Below are 20,861 nucleotides of genomic sequence, written 5' to 3'. Positions count from 1 at the left end.
TCATTTACTTTTACTTTTGATTTGTCATGTTTTGATTTTGTTTGTTTTCTTATATTTTCCTTGGACGCACCGTTTTCTACGTGTGCCACTGTTGTAAAAGTGTAGCTTCCAAATAAAGAATATATATAAAGAAAGTGCTAAATAAAGCTTGGTTAACACAAGCAATTTTAAATTTGACACAAAGACAACAAAGCTTAAGCGCAGTTGTATTCGTCTTCACAGAGGCCCAACGCCTAGCTGCACCGTACTAAGCTCGGGTGGATAACTTAAACTAGCGCACGCCCACAATTAAATTATTTGATTAAAACGGTCATTTTTTAACTGATGTTAATACGCTTCCGTTAGTCTTATATTTTACAAGATCGAATAAATTGAGGTAGTACTTGAGGATTTGCATTTATGTATATTATTTCTAGGACTGAGTTTGTAATTTACGTCCATGACAACATAACAAAGGGGCTGAAAATCAATAATTTATAAATTAGGATGTTGTAAACCTTCTGAAAACGATAAAGAATAACAGAAAAAACAAGGTGTGACGTATTATCGATTTTAAAGTCTGCGAAATTTCAGTTGTCTTTTTCAGTTGAAGACGACGCGACTACGCTACAGATTGTTAAATTTTTGGTTCAAATTGGATTAGAGCAATCTCTTAACGCGTTTGCGCAAACGCGAACATTATTACGTATTTTTTTTGCTTGCGTACGCCATGATATATAAATGAAAAACAGACAAATCTTAACTTTGAGTATTATTTTAATAGAAAACTCAATTGCTCTGAACCTTACAAAAGGGCATAGATAGAGGTCTTTACTGATTTGTATGGAAACATTACTTAACTTATGGGATGCCACTGAAAGTGGGCCATCAAGAAATTGCACATGAGGGAGGGAGGGAGGGACATTGTGTAGCATACAACACATCAAAAGATGCAAAAGACAGTATCAAGATATATTGCAGCAATAGAAACAATGGAACTTCTAAAACTACAAACATATTTAAAAAAAACACACACACACAAATGGCAAGGCATATTTTAGGATGAATAGGCCTATGTAAAAAAGGCAAAAAATAGGCCAACATAATATAGCAATTCAAAGAGGTTGAAGTGCACATGAAAGTAACATGGTAGGCCTATATTTATAGGCTTAAAATATATTTTATCTTGTTGTGGTTGTGTAAAGCATGACTAGAGATACTCCCCGCAGAGAAAGTTGCACAAAATGTGCTGGTTTGCCAACTAGGTATCCAATGACCAGGCGCATTAATTGTATAGGAATTTCGGAATTTGAAAGGCGCCATATGAATTTGTATTCATATAAAAATTTTTAGTATTAAAAAAAAGTTTTATTATTTAATACTATTTAGTATTGAGTAATGTGAACCAACTGTTGTGCTAAGTGAAAGTCGGTCATATTATGGAGTTTTCGCCGCACGACCTTAATGTTAACGGTTGACGTCATAATTTATTCATCTTGCGTTGCGGAGTACGTTATTTTCAGGATTTTACGTGCTCGACGGACGTTAGTTACGGGTTTGCGCATGCGTATTTAGATTTGTTTACAAAACTTGGCGGAGTTCGCGTTGCATGCTGAGTATACTAACGTTAAAGTTAAGGTTAACGTCCTACGGCGACAACTACCTAATAAATAATATAAACACTTACACTTTTTGTAGTGGGAATTACAACAGACATCCATACCTTAGCGGACCAAACTGTACTCAGTGTTCCTCTGGTTCCGGGCAGTGCTATAACAACTTATGCCGTACGTATACTCTACATTTGTATCTTTCGAAGGAGGAATAATCCGAATATCTAATAGTATTCTGTTGTAATATTTTTCTTCTTCGTAGAAAGTGTTTAGAAACACTCTGGTGGAAAGGCTTGGAAAATCTAGGGCCTTAAGCATAATTTTCATTCTACTAAACAAGTGATTTTTTCTTTTTTGTCAAAATTGAAACACGCATTTCATAAACGTATAAAATCAATATTTTTCCCCTCCGCTTTTGATTTATATGTTTGTTGCATAATATAAGTATATGATGTGATGTAATACAATATCCATTTTGATGCTGTTTCTTTTAATTACCGTTTTAAGTCAAATTGTTAATATTTTTATCCTCTCCTTTGAAGTAAGTTTGTATCCGTTTTTAATATCAATAGTTTTATGATCGCTCTCCTACTAACACATGCGCCTTACTCACAAAATGAGTCGTATAATTAGAAAATAAAAAACTGAGTTTATATTATATATGGGTAGATCACATTATAAGCTATAATTTGGTATTTGAATGGCTTCCCTGATCAGTAGATCCAGAGATGTGAGCATCTGAAGTTTAGTTGTATGAGAACCACGTTTTTAAAAAATCACCATCAAAGATAAACTAACCTGTACAAATAATAGGCATAGAAGTATCAAATTATTTGAAAACATTAAAATCTAAATTTTGTAAAAATTTTGACTTTGACGTACTTTGGTGAATATCTCAATATGATTTCACTAACGATGCGTCTCATTTCAATTCCTGCCTCGTTCCATCATTTTTAATCCAAGTTATCTCCTTTGCGGTAGCGACATCGCTGTATAAATTATTATGTATTGTAGGCATATATTAATGTGTTTGTGATGAATATAATATAATGATTTATGACATGATAATCGTTATCACTGTACTTGTATTCTTAACAGGTTTGTGCGAAGATCACAATGAAGAGTGTAGTAAGTGTCTTTCGTAAACCTTTAGGAATACAGTTGCTAAATAGAGCTTTCAATTTAGATGTCTGCATAACGGAATATACCTTTCCGGAGTGTCAATCAAACTTAACAACTTACCAATCAGAACAGCGCTAGGATTGCGCGTGCGTCTTACAAACACCCGTGTTGTCCCACAGACGCACGTGTTCGCGTATGTTTTAACCATAAAGCTATTAGTTTTAACACTGCCGTCTTGTGGGACCTTAGCAATCAGCAGACGGTGTTGCGTCGTTTAGCGCTCCCAGGGAGCGGAATTGCATTCGCTGTACGATGCAGTGAGTGTCCGGCGTTTAGACTTACTGTCGTCTCGAATCGAAAGCTCACTTTTAGCGTTACTCTTCTTTTCAATTATTTATCTTACGAAAAATTTAATTCAGTTTTTATATCATTCAGAGAAATGAGTTTCTGACTGTTGTGGCAGTCTTCAGCGAGCTTCAGTTGAGGTCAAATAGAAACAATAAACGACACTAGTATTTAAACGCCTGACTGCAAAGCAGAGCTTTTAGTAGAATTTTTAAACATCTTAAATTTTAGGAAAATTTTTCCAGCAGTCTTCTTTTGGTAACGATATATCTTCGTAAAAAGGCGCCAGTCTGGTTTCCTTAAAATCGCTACACTGTCGCTACAGCGTTTTCAGTACAATCGCTGTACTGCGTAGCTGTCCCTGACGCAATCGGGAAGGCTCATCGATTCGACCGACCAATCAACATCGCCGAAAGCTGTCGGCGACAGGGTATAGCGATTTTATGGAAACCAATCTTAATAGACCTACATTGTGCTTGTTACTGTATTTATTTTTCCAGTTTGCAACCAGCAATGTCGAAATTGTGGAACTTTGAATACTACGTCATGTCGCTGTGACTGCCAGCCAGGTTTCATATTGGACGATTGTTCAGGTAATTTCGCAACCTTACGGTTCGAGATATCGCAACCTTACGAAAACGATAACGAATACGAATACGTCATCATCATTATCGTCATTTGTGCTTACAACATTCTTGACAATACATATACTAGCTGATTTTGATCGTTTACTCATAAAGGTATTTTTCTACGTTGTGACAGATATGCTACTGTAGGGGATGGATTGACTACACATTTGATGACGTAACTGTATTCGTTATCGTTTTCGTAAACGTGTGAAACCTTCCTAATACCTCACTAAAACAACAATAATGCAGCGTTTATGATAAAATAAAACAACCAAGCACTTCTGATGTACCGTAGACTTCTTAAAAAAATATACACATCAAAGGAATGTTTATTTCAAAACATTACTATTGTAATTGTTCATTGTTTTAAGAGTTGTTTCATGTTGCAACTCTAGTTAAAGTAAAACCCGAATTGACAATAAGGGGCTTTCGATTGCACAACGACGGTAGGACGTAGAACGTAATGACGTCACTAAAAGTCATCTGCGCATGCAAGAACGTTATGGTCACTCGTCGAGTAGACTCTGGAACGCAATTTGGCCAAATATACGTATGCAGAGAACATAGGACGCCAGGACGGTCACGAATGAATGATTCCGTTCTAGCGTCACGTCGTCGCACAAATCGATAGCTCCCTATTATCTGTTCATACTACATGTCATAGTGGTTGACTAACTGGATAGGAACATGCTTGAATGAGAGTTTAAATGACCAGTGTTACAACAGGATCCTGTAGTACTAGGATGGAGGATAAAACAAATAATTTTTACCCTGGATAATTTGTCTATAACGAACTGACGAAACTGCTTATTTATATTCCTACTACCAGACTATGTATCAACTTCTTGGCAACAGAGGATTTTCCAAATAACAACAATTTTTATAGACAGTTTCATGACTTTTGTGTTATCTATTAGTAATATTAAGGGGGGAGTTTATTCGAGGAAGGCGTTTTTTCGAGGATGGCGTTTAATTTTTTTTTGTTGTGCAAAATAGATAATCGTATAATGATATTCAAATAAACACCCCTTATTTTCACTGTGAATGTGGAACTACCATAAACGCATAATTACCATCAAAATGTGTTATTGTGTTAACATAGCCTAAAGATTATTGATCCTAACTTAACCAGGTTAGAATAAAATGTAATTCTACTGAAGTAGAATATTAATAGAATGTGTTGAGAATGATGTTGCTTCCATTACTTTTATTTAGTCATTTGGGGGAGGCGTTTATATTTTAATGAGGCTTTGGAGGGGACGTTTATTCAAAGCGGAGCGTTTATTCGAATAAATACCGTATAAATTGTTTTATATCTGACCATGAGTTGTTGAAATAAATAAAAATTATCCAAAAGTGCCTCTTTAATGTTTAGTATAATTATTTTATGTACACTGTAAAAGCAGTATGAAGGGTTTAAATGCTAAACTCCACGCAATTTTGTCCTGTCTTTGGTGACACGTGTATTGTAGTAGGCCTAATCGTCGCACTTTGAAATACCTGTCGCACCTTGTAACCTTGTACCTTGTAACAAACTTGTCTCACTTTGTAATAACATGTCGCACTTTATAATAAATGCTGTTGCACTTTGTAACAACGGAGCTGTCGCACTTTGTAATAAACTGAGCTGTCACATTTTGTAATAAAGCCTGTCTCACCTTGTAATAACTTGTTTCATTCTATACTTTCATGGTTTTTCAATTGATAAAAGTATAGAATGATAAAACAAATTATTACAAAGTGAGACGGGCTTTATTACAAAGTGTTTCCTTCTATACTTTTATGGTTTTTTGATTGATACAAATTAATTTGTAGAAATATAATTTGGGGTGCGGTGAGCCGTTGGGCGAGTATCTATTGGAAAGGAGGTGTGGTGGGGAATGTGGTGGTTGGAGTGGTGCTGGAGGAGGGGGAAATTTCTGTTACAATATTTTGTTGTTTTAAAATTTTTTTTTTGCTGCGGGTGGGTGCGTGCGTGCTTGATAGCATGACAAGTCAAATGTCCGATAGTTGAGGTGTGGTGAGTGAAAGGGCGAACAGATAATACGGGAGGTCCAGAAGGACCCCACTGGAAATAATAAGTCTTCTTCTAGACTTTCGTGGGCTATCCTCGGTGTTCACACCGAATAAATCTAATCAAATCCAATTTAGTATTTAAAGTAAAACTGATGATATGCCTACACATATACGACTTAGGTTCTACTTTTCTAATTTGTTTTTTTAGTTAAACCAATGCAATTTGTCGAATTAATGCCACGATTGACCTTTGACCTTGTAGTATCACGCACACCTACAGCAAACAAATTCCACAGAAGCTTCTTTAAATCCGTATAAAAATCAAAGAATATTTATTTCATTTCAACAGACCAACAGCGAATCATCGCCACTAACAGGCTGGTAAAATATATAAAATTTAAATATATCAAATATATAGACGAAAGAGTACAAAAATCTCATCTATTCAAATGATTAATAATAATAGAACGAAATATAGACAAACTATTGTGAAAAATGTCAATATTAGAGGCTAAAATAAGAGAATTATATTGAAGAGAAAGTCTAGAAATAAAACTACGTTTACAGACATCAACTCTACAAAAGGGGACATTAAAGGTAGGGCAGGAACGAAGGCTTCTAGAATTAACATGCAAACCAAACAGATGTACAAAATCACAACTAAAGTACGAGTTAACAACTGTATAGAAAAAAACCATATCGTGAAATAAAAATCTATTCCTAGGACACATTAATTTACAAGGGCGATTAAAACATTTTTCAAAAAACCTAATAAACTTAAGATGCATCCTATCGATGCAAATTAACTGAGATTCGGATGCAGAACTAAAATAACACAGCAATATTTAAAATGAGAAGTAACTAAATAACGATATAAGGCAATAATGGCACCAGGGCTATTTATTTCTCTGCAATGTCTCCAAATGAACCCAAGCATTCTGTTTCCCTTACGAATAAGATGATCAATATGTTTACAAAATGTAAGCTTACAGTCGATGAAGACACCCAGATCGCTATGAACAGAAACTTTTTCTATAACAATATCCCCAATTTTATAAGGAAAATATAAAGGTTTTAATTTAAGAGAAACAGACATTGATTTACATTTGGAGACATTGAGAGAAAGACCCCAGTGCCGACTCCATGCAACAACAGCATCAAGATCTTCCTGAAGAACCCTGGCACCACCCTCGGTCCCGACAATGCGATACAGCTTCAGATCATCAGCGTATATAAGGCAATGTGAGTTATTGACAAAATAAGGAAGATCATTAATGAATAAATTAAAAAACAAAGGACCAAGGACAGACCCTTGGGGGACGCCAGATGGATAGGGGTTTGGATTTAGAACAAAAACTGTCAATAACCACACGTTGACTGCGATTATAGAAATAATCAGAAATTAAGCTAAGAAGGGGACCGGTGATACCAAATTTTTGAATTTTAAAAATAAGTTGAGAATGGGAAATGCAGTTAAAAGCTTTGGAAAAATTTGTGAATATAATGTCACATTGTAATTTAGAGTTGATTGCATTAAGTGCGGTGGGTAAAAACTAGCAAGATTAGTTTGAATTGACCTACCTGGAATAAACCCGTGTTGAAATGAACTTAAAACAGGAGAACATTAAACATGATGATGTTCTTGATGAAACTTTTAAAGCTTTTAAAAATTTTTAATTATGTGCAATTCTGTAGGGCCTATCTGTATTTTTTATGTCAGCTTTATTTGTATATCCTATTTTTATATCTATTTTAAATTTTAAATATTAATGATTTTAAATGTAATTTTTTAATGTGCAATCTTGGACCCCATTGGAAATGGGCTGGACTCCGACCTATTGGGCGTTCCTGGTGCTCAATAAGACTTTCCTTGTTTGCGCATGTTGAGCATCGAATAAATCCAATCAATCAACCAACCAATCATTGTCAAAAAAAATAATAACTAAACACATTTAATTATAAGTAAATCAAGATCCTAAGCACATTAAAGTATGTCTGAATACGTTTAGCTTTTACACGTGTCTTCAAAGGCAGGACAAAATTGCGTAGAACTTTGCGTATTAATCCTCCACGCTGTTTTTTACAGTAGACTTGCTTATATTTAACAGCTGAATGCGAAGACAGAAGTAGCTATTGTAATGCTGGCTGGTATCGTGGGCAGTGTAGTGGATACAGTTACGTTCGGGAAGGATGCCCACTCATGTGCGACGAATGCTGTAAGTTACTATTCAAAATACAACATAAGAACATTTTGAATTTATTTTTAAAAAGCTCCAAAAAGGAGAAAGCACGGTACATAATGATAAAATAATAAACTCTCAAACAATCGGTACCGAACAGCAAAAACGAAAAATGACGAGAATATTATTACCTCTAATAAGCTGTATTTTCACGTATTGAGTGGATTCATTACCATTTGTAGATATAATTGTGCTTTTTTTAAACCATAATTCAATTTGCTAGTTTATATCAGAAAGGCTCAATACATCATTGTAACTGACACATTGTTTTTGTATGTTTACCTTTTAAAGCACCTGCGCCCGCCGACTTCGAATGTGGTACGTGACGCTTATTACATGTTACAGTTGCACTTACGAACTCGTTATAGACCCAGTAATAGTAATTATACTATATAGCAGAGGAAAAATGATCGCCATAAGCCTCTGTTAAAGGGACTAACAATAACAACAACAATAATAATAATAAATAATATTAATAACAATAATAATAATAGATGATGATGATGATGATGAAAATGATGATGAAGATGACGACGATGATGATGAAAATGATGATGAAGATGATGATGATGATGATGATGATGATGATGGGGAGGAGGAGGAGGAGGAGGAGGTGATGATAAATATGATGAATATGAAAAAGTTGATGATTTTTTTATGAACATAATAAGAAAATATGATGAATGTTTTAGGAATTATAATCCAGAAATGAATGAATGAATGATAATGATGACCATGATGATGGTGATGACGATGACGATAACGATGATATATTATTGTTATTATTACATTTTGCAGATGATGTTGTTAAAGACCCAACAACAACACTTGGAGGTAACTTACGCGCATTGTATACGTATTGCCGTTGTCTGTAGTTATAGTAACAACATTATACTTGGTCAAATGCTGTAGACTTACTGGCAATGCTGTAGGCTAAATGTTAAAACATAAAAACAAATGTTCCTAGTTTTTTTATGGTTTGACATTTAGTACGCGTGCGCATTGCATATGCCTTTGTATCACCATTGTCTGTAATTATCGTAACATTATATGCTACTTGATCTAATTCTAATTCTGTAGACCTACTGGCAATGCTGTAGATTTAATGTTTAACCATTAAAAATGTTCCTGGTTTTTATGGTTTGACATTATTTTAAGCATTTTATGACTAACAACACCACCTGGAGGTAACCTACGCCCATTTTATATAAATAATTTTTTTTGAGGAACGATATTATTTTATGTATTTTATAAAAATTGCTGTCTCTGGCGGAATTTCAACCTGCAACCTCTCGCTATTATTACATTTTACAGATAACAATGTTGAAGGAAATAACCCAACAACACCACCTGCAGGTAACCTACGCCCATTTTATATAAATAATTTTTTTTGAGGAACGATATTATTTTATGTTTTTTTTGTTTTTGTTTTTTTTTTTCTTTTTTTTTATTCTATCTCTGGCGGAATTTCAACCTGCAACCTCTCGCAATTATTACATTTTACAGATAACATTGTTGAAGGAAATAACCCAACAACACCACCTGGAGGTAACCTACGCCCATTTTATATAAATAATTTTTTTGAGGAACGATAAAAATACATTTATGTCACAAAAAAGCCACACCCTGTTACAAAGAGGTTTACTGGTATATGTTGTATTTAATCAATGAGATATATTTCTCGGGGTCAGTAGTGTGTTTTGACTCATGCTGTTTTACTCGTATGTTTATTACAACAATCGATACGTTTGTTTTCAATAAAATGTGATTATAAGCTGACCCCTTTTTACATTACCGTATTATACATTGGTAGGGGTGGAGAATTGTGGACCTTTAAGCACATTTGCATAAATTAAAAAATAATGGAGTAAGTTATACACCTGAAAGTTTTATCTTTATTATTGGTATTTAATTACATGCATGATTCCAGGTTATCAGATTATTATTCAATTAGCTAACGAGCGTTAATGACACCGGGTTCATGTGTCCACGAATACTACTGGTGTAAGACAGTACTTTTTCTTGATGTATTGTGATATAAAAACAATTTGGTACGTTATAACATTTCACATTAATAAGTATACTTATAGACTTCTGACAGACTTTAAAACAATATACGAAAACATAATTAACTATTAAATTTAATGAACACTTGCTTGCTTTACCATATTGCCACCGACACCATGAAGTGACAAAAACCTAAATATTTACAATTTTCAAATTAGTTAGTTAATTAGACTAATCTCCCCTCTTCTACAAGCATGATCGCCCTTTGCATGGTTTCACTGGCCCACAAGGTTCAATTCGTCATTAGCTTATTACACAGTACTTCTGCAGAATCTGTAAAAATAAAAAAAGATAGGGCCTAATATAAGTATAATAATTATTTTAATAGTAATAATAAGCAATAAATATAATAATACAATAACCAGCCTAGCATTTTAGTTCTTGTTTTTGTGATAGGCCTAATACTGGAGGAAATTTGATCACACTGACTTTAGTATCAACGACATTTATTATATTCATGATGACCCCACGTGGCCTTATTAATTTTATTAAAATATGCACATAAACTATTGCTAATTAACATTTATGCAATTATCTAGGCATGTAGACCTAATAATATTAACTTACTTAATTATTATGATGTGAAATTGAACTAATCAAAAGAGGCGAACTTGGATGACAGTCGCTTGATTCACTCCAAAATTATTATAGTGTGTCACATTATCGCTGTGTTCTAAATATGCAGAGTGCAGGTGGCAGAGTGCAAAGCACTTGATGGTGATTTAAAACGGCAATGCTTAATAAGATTAAACAATGTCTTCTTAATTGCGATGTACATAATATGTACAGTATGTAGTCAAAGCGGATGGTTGAAAGATTTCAAAATACAAAATATATTTAATGATAACAGGAGCTGGTTCGAACGAGCGAAACTTAAAAAGTTCTTAACCAATTATAGACAATATAAAGGCGAACTAAAATTGGTGTAGTACTTATTCGATAGGACCAACTTTAAGGGAACTAACCAAAAATTTAAAGCTCGTACAAACTGCCTGTAAATGTTAACAATACAGGCCTTTGTCTCATTTGTGAAGGAAACCATAAAGAAACAGTAGATCGCTTTCTCTTTGAATGTTCTAAATTAAAACTAATCAGATTCCAATTTTCTGAATTGGAAAGAGATCTACGTAACCATGACTTATACATTGGGCGTATTCGACTAGTTCATTTCGTTGACTACGTTTTTTCGTTGAGTATTATTTTTATTCGACTGGTTCGTAAAATAGACGTTGTCAACGAAAATTAACGTAAGCCAGAGTGCGTTAATCAGCGTTAAGTTATCCACGTGACCAAAACAAACATGGCCGATTGGGGAGTTTAGAAATATTTGTGTTAGTGTAATTTAGATTAATTTTCAGAAAATAAAAATTATAATATTCACCCAAATGAAGTAAAAAAATAATTGTAGGATACAAAAACTGGATGAATTTTTTTTTTTTTTTTTTTTTACAAAAAACCCATACGTCCACAATCTGAAGCAATCTTGATTACGCAGCGTGTATCGCGGTGACTATGCAACCATTGTGTTTTGTCGAGTATTTACAAGTTTTCTATTCGAATGGTCATCTTCGCTAAGCAGGATTTTACTGCTGCGCAGGTGGGTGTGGATTAACGTAGAATGACCAGTCGAATACGGCCACTGGACTAACTCCCTGCATGGAATTTGAGATCAAATATCTATAAGAACATTATTACCTAAGTACCACCGATATTTGCTTATTGTTATTATTATTATTATTATTATTATTATTATTATTATTATTATTATTATTATTATTAATGTCATTACAGCATTATTATTATTATTAATTTTTTATTTATTTATTTTTTTTTTATTATTATTTTTTTTTAAATTATTATTTTTAATGAATTTGTATGATGGAGCGTTGTCATTTTTCTTTATTTACCGAACCTTTAGTTCTGTAATGATTTTCGTAATTATTTTCTTTTCAATTTTCTGTTGATTTTTTTTTCTTTTGGATGCATCATCATTTTGGATGTGTGTAACTGTAATATCCAAATAAAAAACTAAAAACTAAAACACAAGGTCTGTAGAATCGATTTATTGTGGGTGGTCTCCAATTAAATACAGTCCACAATTCCCCACCCTTCCTTTAATGTGTACATTTTCGTAATTTAATAAATGATATTTCCATCTTATATGATGCGTTCTTTGTATTTTGTCTTGGTGGTCGCTGTGTGCTTGTTTGTGACATTAATGTAATTTTTGAATAAATGTTGCTAGTTAGATTTGAACCATTAAAAAATGTTCCTAGTTTTTATAATTTGACATTTAGTTTGAAACCGGGCATCCACTGCGCCCGAGTGTGGTCGGCCAACGCGATTCTATGGAGAACGCAACGCCACGACGCGTTTTTAATGACGGTAGTTCAGACTGCCCACTGACAATCAACAGACGATGTCACGTGTCGTCAAGTGTACAGGAAGCAGAGTTTGAGTCGTCGTATGACGCAGTGAGTGCCCGGCTTACGCTCACCGATGGTCGAACGACGCACTGAGTGATCAACAATGTAGCTACGACTTAAACGTGATTTGTTGCCTCTATGGCTACTTATGTGGTCCAATGACTTGTAAACATTATCTGTTTTTATAAAGGTAAAATAAGTATGTATAATTTATACCTCTTATGTAGGAGGGAACCAGTGTACAGAGAAGGAATGCCAAAATGACGGGACATTTGACACCAGTACATGCAAATGCGCATGCCCGAGTGGATACCAAGGGGCTACCTGTGAAGGTAAATAGGCGTAACCATCTTCATTCATAAACTAACCACATATGTGTATCATGTACATTTCAATATAACTTTCCCAGACAGTATTTGTAATTATCATTGGTTGTGTTGTTGTTTATGTTTTATGTGAAATTAAATTAAATGAATTACAGATGTTTTCATTAGGAGGGATATTGCAAGATGCCTTAGCGCGCATTAATATAGCGAGACTAAACTTTATTAACATTGTTAAAACACCTTGTCGGTATACAGGAAAACATTTGTACCGTATAGATTGCAAACACACACACACACCAAAATATTGTGTATTATGTTACAGAAAGTAAAGAACAAGTGAGGAACGGTGTAGAAATCACCATGTCCACCTCCATTACTGCGGTGAGTTACATAAAATTGGTTATTACCACGTCTAGAAATACATATTTTCATTTGGATGTTCTATACGAAAATAAAAGAAATAAGAGAAGTTTTCACACTAGCACGATTCGATAAAGGTTTATCGTGGTATACGATAGAAAGATAATTTCACAAATCAAATCAAATGCCGTCATAATCATGGAAAAACGATAAAATCGTTTTTACTACTACGAATTTATCGTTTTTCCATGATTATGACGCCATTTGATTTGATTTGTGAAAATGTGTTCTTATCGTATACATGATAAATCGTTATAGAATCGTGCTAGTTTGAAAACTTCTTTTATTTATTTTATTTTCTATATGAACAATTGCGTTTTAGCTTTTAATCGTTGATTGTTATCGTCATAGTGTAAACATGCCTGTCTGACTTGTAATTATGAGGTAAAAAGAAATTCTTGATATCAATGCTTTGTTTGTTTGTTTGTTTGTTTATTTTTTATTGCCCTCATTATTATAATAGTAAAACAAAAACTACATAAAAACACACAAAATGAGAACAAGAGATAACCCTATAAGCGCTATGAGCTGGTCCAATGGAAACCCGATTATTCTAGAATTATTTCCACTTGTCATAATGATATTATTTAAATTCACTCGTCACAGTGGGAACGTATAGTATCATCGTTACTCCAGTCTGTAGCAAGTATCGTTAACAAATTTTGCAACAGTGCCGCCGAGTATGGTCGTTGCTGCCCAAACAGTGGAAACAGATTGAGGTACGTGTGTAAAGTTTTCTTTTTTTATAATAAAATTCATTTATTTTTTTCTCGTACACTGACTAATTACGGAATCGTTTTGATGCTCTATAACTTAAGCCTCTTTGTAAGGCTAAGAGACGTGTTATTAGTTGTGAGAATAATTATAGAATTTGCATTTTTACATCCAAGATACAGACAAATTTGTAAAACGAGTGTTGATATATGAATGTATGCCTACAGTATGTATGTATGTGCTGTCTCTTATACACATCTAGATGTGTATAAGAGACAGATATATATATGTATCTATATTTATATACACAATATATATATACTGTATAATATATACACAATATATATTATATATATATATATATATATATATATATGTATATATATAATTGTACATACTATTGTATATATGGTGGCGTCTCAATAGATAAAATAAAATATATATAACGTGTACTTGTTATATTTCTCTTAAATGTATACCGTACATAGAGAGGGTGATCTCAACTACGTCGGCACAGATGATATTTTTACTGGGGATGGATATCCAAAAAGTATTGATTCGTCGACGTGCGTCACTTTGATTTTCGTTCGACCGCAAAGAAATAACGCACTCTGTGAAGCAGGAACGGCCAAACGCAAGCGACGTGATATCAACCAATTGATACAACATCGAATGAAGAGGGATACCCAAGGTACATTTATTTGATTACGATTTTCTTTCTTTTTTTAAGTCTGTCTATTCTCGTGTGGGGTAGAGGTCTTAATTATAAAGTTCACTTGTCTGATACAACCGATGATGATAAGAGCGAGTGATGCATTTTAGATCGTAATGATATTGATGATGTTGATGGTAATAATGGTAATATTGATGACGTTGAGGAGGGGTATAATTTATCATATCATATCTTGTCGTATATTGTTTTGTCTTCCTGCCAATTTTCAGGTTGTGCAGTGGTTCCGTACGCTCCCGTTCCACCCTCAATATGTAAACATCTACTATTTAAAAACAGCTGACAATGTACTAAATATAAAATTTGCTGTTTTTCTGTAATAATGTAATAATACAAATGTTCAATAAGTAAATAAGAATGATAGTGAGTATGTTGATTATAGCAATGATGATAATGGTAAATGTAGAAATTCTAAAAAATAACATATCGTTATTATGAATGATAACAAATATTTGCTATTACGTAATTGTACAGTGTACCTTGATCAGGAGGCCCTCTACACTGCTATTGTAAATAACAAGGAAGATATTCAAACAGCAACCGGAGTCCAAATTGCCGGAGTAAAGAGGGGCGAGGTATTAGTCGAAGAACAAGAAGACAAAGATGGTGGAGGAATGTCCGATGGGGCCATAGCTGGAATAATCATTGGGGTTATTGCTGTCACTGCTTTAGTTTTGGCTGTAGCTTTCTTTGTTTATAGGTAAGTTTAATTTTTATATTTATCGTTTTTATGTTTATTAATCATATGTAATATGATAGTAATAATTGATGTAATTTTGATGTGTGTTTGCATCATATCATATATCATAGGAGGGATGTTTTTCCTTACGTGACGAATCAGGTAGTCGCGGGTGGGAATCGAACCCACGACATCTAGATAACTAACCTGTTGTTATAACCACAACGCAACCGACCTTGCGCTTAGTGACTAGTATTGAATCCGGTCCTCAAGCACAGGTACTGCAAATGCTATTATGATATGTGTTTGCGTCAGGAGTGATTTTGTGACCTACCTGACGTGTTATCGTACCTGCTGCTACTTGTCACTAAGCGCAAGCTTGGTGGTCTAGTGGTTATGACACCAAGCTAGGCGGGCTGGGGGGCTATAGCCCCCGCGTCGGGGAAGACGAGTAAATTTTGTCGGGGAACAAACAAAGAAAAAAAATTACATGTAATGTTCGTTTAGCCACCATATTGTTTTCATTAAACTATTTGTTAACTTTTCATTACAACAACAACAACAACAATATTCCACTATCCCCCTCCCCCGTCGGGGCCTTTAGCCCCTCCGTCGAGCAGGTCCTGGCGCCATCACTGATAGAGGGCGTGAGTTCGATTCTTACCCGAATTTTTTTTCGTATTTTTCGTAAGTAGTTGGGAACGTACCGAGTATATTCGGTACGGTAGCACGTCAGGTATGGCAAAACATTACTCCTATGATAATTGATGTATATATTTCTTTCGTCTGTTTGTCGAATACGATCTTTAAGAAAAAGCAAATATATTAATCTATTTTAAAAATTATTTTTGGATAGAGAGAAACAGAAAGGGAAAGTTCAAGATGTATCAAGTAAGTAACCAATATAATAGGCTTTTATAAAAATTAATGTTGACATTATCCTCAAAATAATGTATAGATTAAATTACGTACTTGAAGAACCAATTATTTATCACTGGTTATAGGAATAGCCCTACATTAATTAAAGATCTTGAGTAAAAGTGTATTTTCCTTCCGGGTAGCTTTTTTTCATGATATTGTTTATTTCGCATGCATAATAGATAAAAAATATCATGTGATTACATGGTGTAGTGAGAGAAATCCATTAAAAATAATTTATTCCTCTTTAAATAAAATACAGAAAAAAACATAATTAGGTTTTCGCAGATTTACAGATTTATTTTGCTACGGTGATTAATTAGTCACTCCTTACCCAAAAATAAGCGACTGGATTTCCCCATGATCCAATGTCAAACTTACCAGCATAATTGTTATTATCATTGTTATTGTTTGTGGTGATGTTGTTGGGGACCTTGTTATTAGGCTTATTAATGGTTATTAATAAGATTATTATTATTATTATTATTATTATTATTATTATTATTATTATTATTGCTATTATTATTATTATTATTATTATCATTATTATTAATATTTTACGTTATAAAAATATAACATTTTATTATTATAACAAATGCAAATGCTCTGTTTATTGTTTGATTATTAATTATTATTATTATTGTTATTATAATTATTATTATTATTTTCATTATTTATTATTATTATTATTATTATCATTATTATCATCATTACTACTATTTTATTACAGATGTCAAACTGACAGAGGCAAACTAAAAGACGTTGAATTATCAATGGTGTGTTTGGTTACAAATAATGACAACTACAGTAGATAACTGTACTAATACATGTTGGTAAAGAAATTACAACTTTATATAATAGGCCTATAACTTACGTTAATTCTACTTGCAATTTGTTCAATACATATTTCATTGCATTTTAATCAAAATTTTTATGCATATATTGTATAACTTAGGCCTACATTGATAAGTACAACTAAATATCAGATGAATAATTTATCATTAGTATTGTAATGATATCATAGGCCGCATTCTGCCTGGTCGTTCCTCGTTAAACCACGCCTGCCGTGCACTAGGCCCCATAAAAAGTCATAAGAATCGAATCAACATATTTTCAAGAAATTCTGAGCTTTTCAAGTGAAAAAAGGTGGAAAAACGACCGTTTGAAATTAAAATATAGGCCTATATTGTTTGAAAAAAAAAATCAGAGTTTCCCCAAAAGTGATGAGGGAGGGGTGATAAACTATAATTATTTATATGGGGCCTTAACGAAGACAGACGAATCAAAAACTGGTAAATACTCGACAAACGACCGCTATACACGCTAGCGTAATGAAGGTTGCTTCGGCTTGTGGCAGTGTGGGTTTTTCGTTAAAAAAAATGTTCATGCAGTTTTATATTCTGTTAGTCTACAATAATTTTTTGACTTTATGTGGGTAAATATTATAATTATTAATTTAAAAAATGTATCTAAATTATATTAATGCAAACGTTGTTGCTAAACTGACCAATCGCCATGTTGATTTTGGTCACGTGGATAACTTATTACAAATTAACGCACTCTGGTTTACGTTAATTTTACCACTTTACGAATCAGTCAAATGAAAATAATACTAATATCGATGTCAACGAAACGAACCCAGTGACTAGGCTGGTAGTCAGAAGGTTACGTTTGGCGTTTGTCTTGAAGATGTCAAATTATAGCATTTGGTAGATGGACCATCCCCTTAATAGATAAACAACACAAAAACATGTTTTTAGTTCTTGTCTTTCAAAACGAATCAGTTTTTAGTGTAAGAAAGACCTTTTCCGGAATGGCAATCAAATTTAATAACTTTCCAATCACAGCAGGACTAAGGACACTCGCTTGCCCCACAAAAACACATGATGTCACATGTGTTTTTGTGCGTCATTTACTTTGTAGTTACGTGGGACTTTAAGTACCAATAGCCAAGGCGGATAGGTCCGTTGAGTCCACATTGAATTGTGTCCTGAGTCTTGCTGCTTGCCGAGGCTGCTAGTCTAGATAATGACTAATAATGGAACTTGTCTAAGTTTATGGTATACATTTTGTAATTATCTATTATTGTTTGTATAGGTATGACGATTCATTTTCAATTCTTGCCGTACATTTTTTTAATATAAGGTGTAACAACATATTAAGTACTGGCTTCTAGAAACATTTATTCAACCAATAGATTACACTGAAAAGAAAACATAACATATTCTAAATCATAACCACCCAGATCTAACAAAAGAAACCTAAATTTGACGTACACTAGATGTCTTAAATAAATATATTTAAAATTGATGAGGGCAATAAACAACAAAATCTTGTATTTTATAAAGGTTGTAATAATTTCATAAATTAAGGTTCAAATGGAATGTATATAAAGGTATAATGCGCATGCGTATACAAGTGTATAATGCGCACATGCTTCTTTAGCTGAAGGATATACTGTCACATAAATATAACAAAATTTCGAAAAATCGTATTTCCAATTTTAAAAAGTTATTTTTATAAACTTTCAAATGAAAATTAAAATTTGTTTCGCCAATAACAGACTGGTAAATAACTTCCTATAGCCTTGGTTTTAAATTTTAAATTAGTAAAACGTCTGTAATTCATAGAAAACAGTTTTTTTCTTCAATCTGCAATTTATTGAAAGTTTGTAACATATATTGACTCCTTTTTATGAGCAATATAAAGATATATTTACAATTTCGAGGATTTGGATTTTGTGTGGTAGTATAATATATTTAATGAGTTATTTGTATTTATTGGTTAGTCGGTTGAGCAAATCATTTTGCAGTGTTGTAAATATAAGAGTATTAGTATTTTTAAAGATGCACTACGGAAATAAAACCATTTGTTATAATATTTAAAATACGTTTATGATTGATAGTCCATATAATATTTTAATAAACTAAAACATATAGAAATATTGAGAAAAAAGTACTGATTTGCAGCGTGCATGATTTCCTTCGAATGCTCAGAGATTTGACCAAGCTTTCTAAAGCTAACTATGGCTGGGTCATTGTGTCTATTAACAACAAATTTCAGTCAACAGTTATCCGATGAAGTATGAAGTATGTCTCAATGAAGCTGCATGTGGTCTTTAAAATTGAAAGGGATATTTTCTGCTGTTTCTGACCAGTGTCGTATAAGAAAAAAAGTAAAGGTCAATTAGTTAAAAATCACTTAAAATAAACTTATTTCTCGAATTGGAGCTCCCTCAGCTGATCATCGAGCCCACCCCTGAGCTCCGCCATCAGCACCCCCACTTCAATACTCCTGGATACGCCTCCTAGATATGCCTGAAGATTTTCAGTCTCATTTTGTGGAGATCAGGTCAAACAGCATTTCCGTCTGGTTTGGATTGTGAAGTATACGGTAGTTATTTAGGATGTGATGGTTTGCCATGTCCTGTATAGGAATCTCGCTGCACGTGTTTTACTCGCTCGATTTAGGCCTATCTATGTGTTTTTTCTTGTGTGGAGTCTCCGGATGCGTAGGCTAGACTAGTGTAAAATATAGGAGTTCCTGCAGTGGTATTGCACAATGGTTAAAGTTTCTGTAAATAAAATCTAGTATTTTGGTGGATTTGCTAGAAGCTGCCGTGTCTGATTAATCCAGCGGGGGTCATTCTGGAAGTATGCCAAGATACCTGTTGTCAGTTTTCTCCTCTAGAGTGGTGCTCATTAGATTATAATAATGAAACAGTTTGTGTTTTTCCCTTGCGAGAGGGTTGTTTTACGTTGGTTGCCACAGGTAACCAACGTATTCAGATCGTCTTGAAAGAGTAAGACGCTGGACGATTGTCATAACCAGATCATTGAGTGAAGATAATTTATAATCTCTAGCACATAGGCTGTTATTCACGGATAAGTACGTGAAAGTCAAAATTCAAGGCTGGGGTTGATAGAATAATGGAAAGGGGCTCTGAATTACAATTATCGATCATGAAATTACTATAGCTGAACCTTTTTTGAAATAAATTTGGATTTAGAATGTTGAATAATATCTTTAATATCATTTACCTGTATTATGTATGAATTCATGCAGACTATAAATAGGCACTTTTAACAATCATGGTTAATCGCCATCATAATAGACCTTTCCGGAGTGTCAATCAAACTTAACAACTGACTAATCAGAACAACGCTAGGAATACGCGCGCGTCTCACAAACACACGTGTTGTCCCACAAACGCACGTGTTTGCGTATATTTTAACATTGTCGTCTTGTGGGACCTTAGCAACAATATCCAATGGGCGGGGCTTAGCGGAAAGGTCCATTGAACCAAGCGGGACAGTGGTGCTGCCGGGGCGGGCGGGAGTGCCCCACCCCCGTCAAAGAGAAAAATTGTAAATGTATTGCATAAAAGTCGGTTAAGTATGCCTTTCAGATTCTTAAATTGTCGGAGCTTAACCCACTGGACCGCCTCTAAAATGTTCTGGTGACGTCACTCCCCCCCCCCTATTTACGCTCTCTTCGGGGGAATCGGCCGCCTGTCGGACAAACATGGCGCCGCCACAGGAGCAGAGTTGCAATTAATAGCGCAGTGGTATAAGCAAATGAAAATGTTCATTTATTTTACTGTAATTAGTTGATTATGTGCAAATTATGTTATATAT

At 33.8% G+C, this 20,861-nt stretch overlaps 1 protein-coding gene across 2 annotated transcripts in view; it reads left to right on the top strand.

Moving 5' to 3' along the window:
- LOC117111223 overlaps positions 1-19,113 on the top strand; it is a 36,161-nt gene extending 17,048 nt beyond the window's left edge. The window contains exons 5-19 of one of the 2 annotated variants that reach the window (XM_033254117.1): positions 1,678-1,766; positions 2,691-2,720; positions 3,560-3,652; positions 7,813-7,920; positions 8,236-8,262; positions 8,743-8,778; positions 9,259-9,300; positions 9,451-9,492; positions 12,665-12,769; positions 13,086-13,144; positions 13,790-13,902; positions 14,386-14,588; positions 15,102-15,327; positions 16,163-16,197; positions 16,955-19,113. In XM_033254117.1, coding sequence (XP_033110008.1) covers positions 1,678-1,766; positions 2,691-2,720; positions 3,560-3,652; positions 7,813-7,920; positions 8,236-8,262; positions 8,743-8,778; positions 9,259-9,300; positions 9,451-9,492; positions 12,665-12,769; positions 13,086-13,144; positions 13,790-13,902; positions 14,386-14,588; positions 15,102-15,327; positions 16,163-16,197; positions 16,955-16,980 — 1,234 coding nt within the window. In that variant the 3' untranslated portion in view covers positions 16,981-19,113. The remainder of the gene's footprint in view (positions 1-1,677; positions 1,767-2,690; positions 2,721-3,559; positions 3,653-7,812; positions 7,921-8,235; positions 8,263-8,742; positions 8,779-9,258; positions 9,301-9,450; positions 9,493-12,664; positions 12,770-13,085; positions 13,145-13,789; positions 13,903-14,385; positions 14,589-15,101; positions 15,328-16,162; positions 16,198-16,954) is intronic. The other variant, XM_033254118.1, reaches the window with a different exon arrangement.
- The last annotated feature ends 1,748 nt before the right edge of the window (positions 19,114-20,861 follow it).

This window comes from Anneissia japonica, unplaced genomic scaffold, assembly GCF_011630105.1.
Source record: "Anneissia japonica isolate Jap-2015-1 unplaced genomic scaffold, ASM1163010v1 scaffold288008_len1385354_cov213, whole genome shotgun sequence".
In the NCBI taxonomy this organism is placed as follows: Eukaryota; Metazoa; Echinodermata; class Crinoidea; order Comatulida; family Comatulidae; genus Anneissia; species Anneissia japonica.
The sequence above is the reverse complement of the archived record's forward strand: the minus strand, read 5'-3'. Positions and strand labels throughout refer to the sequence as shown.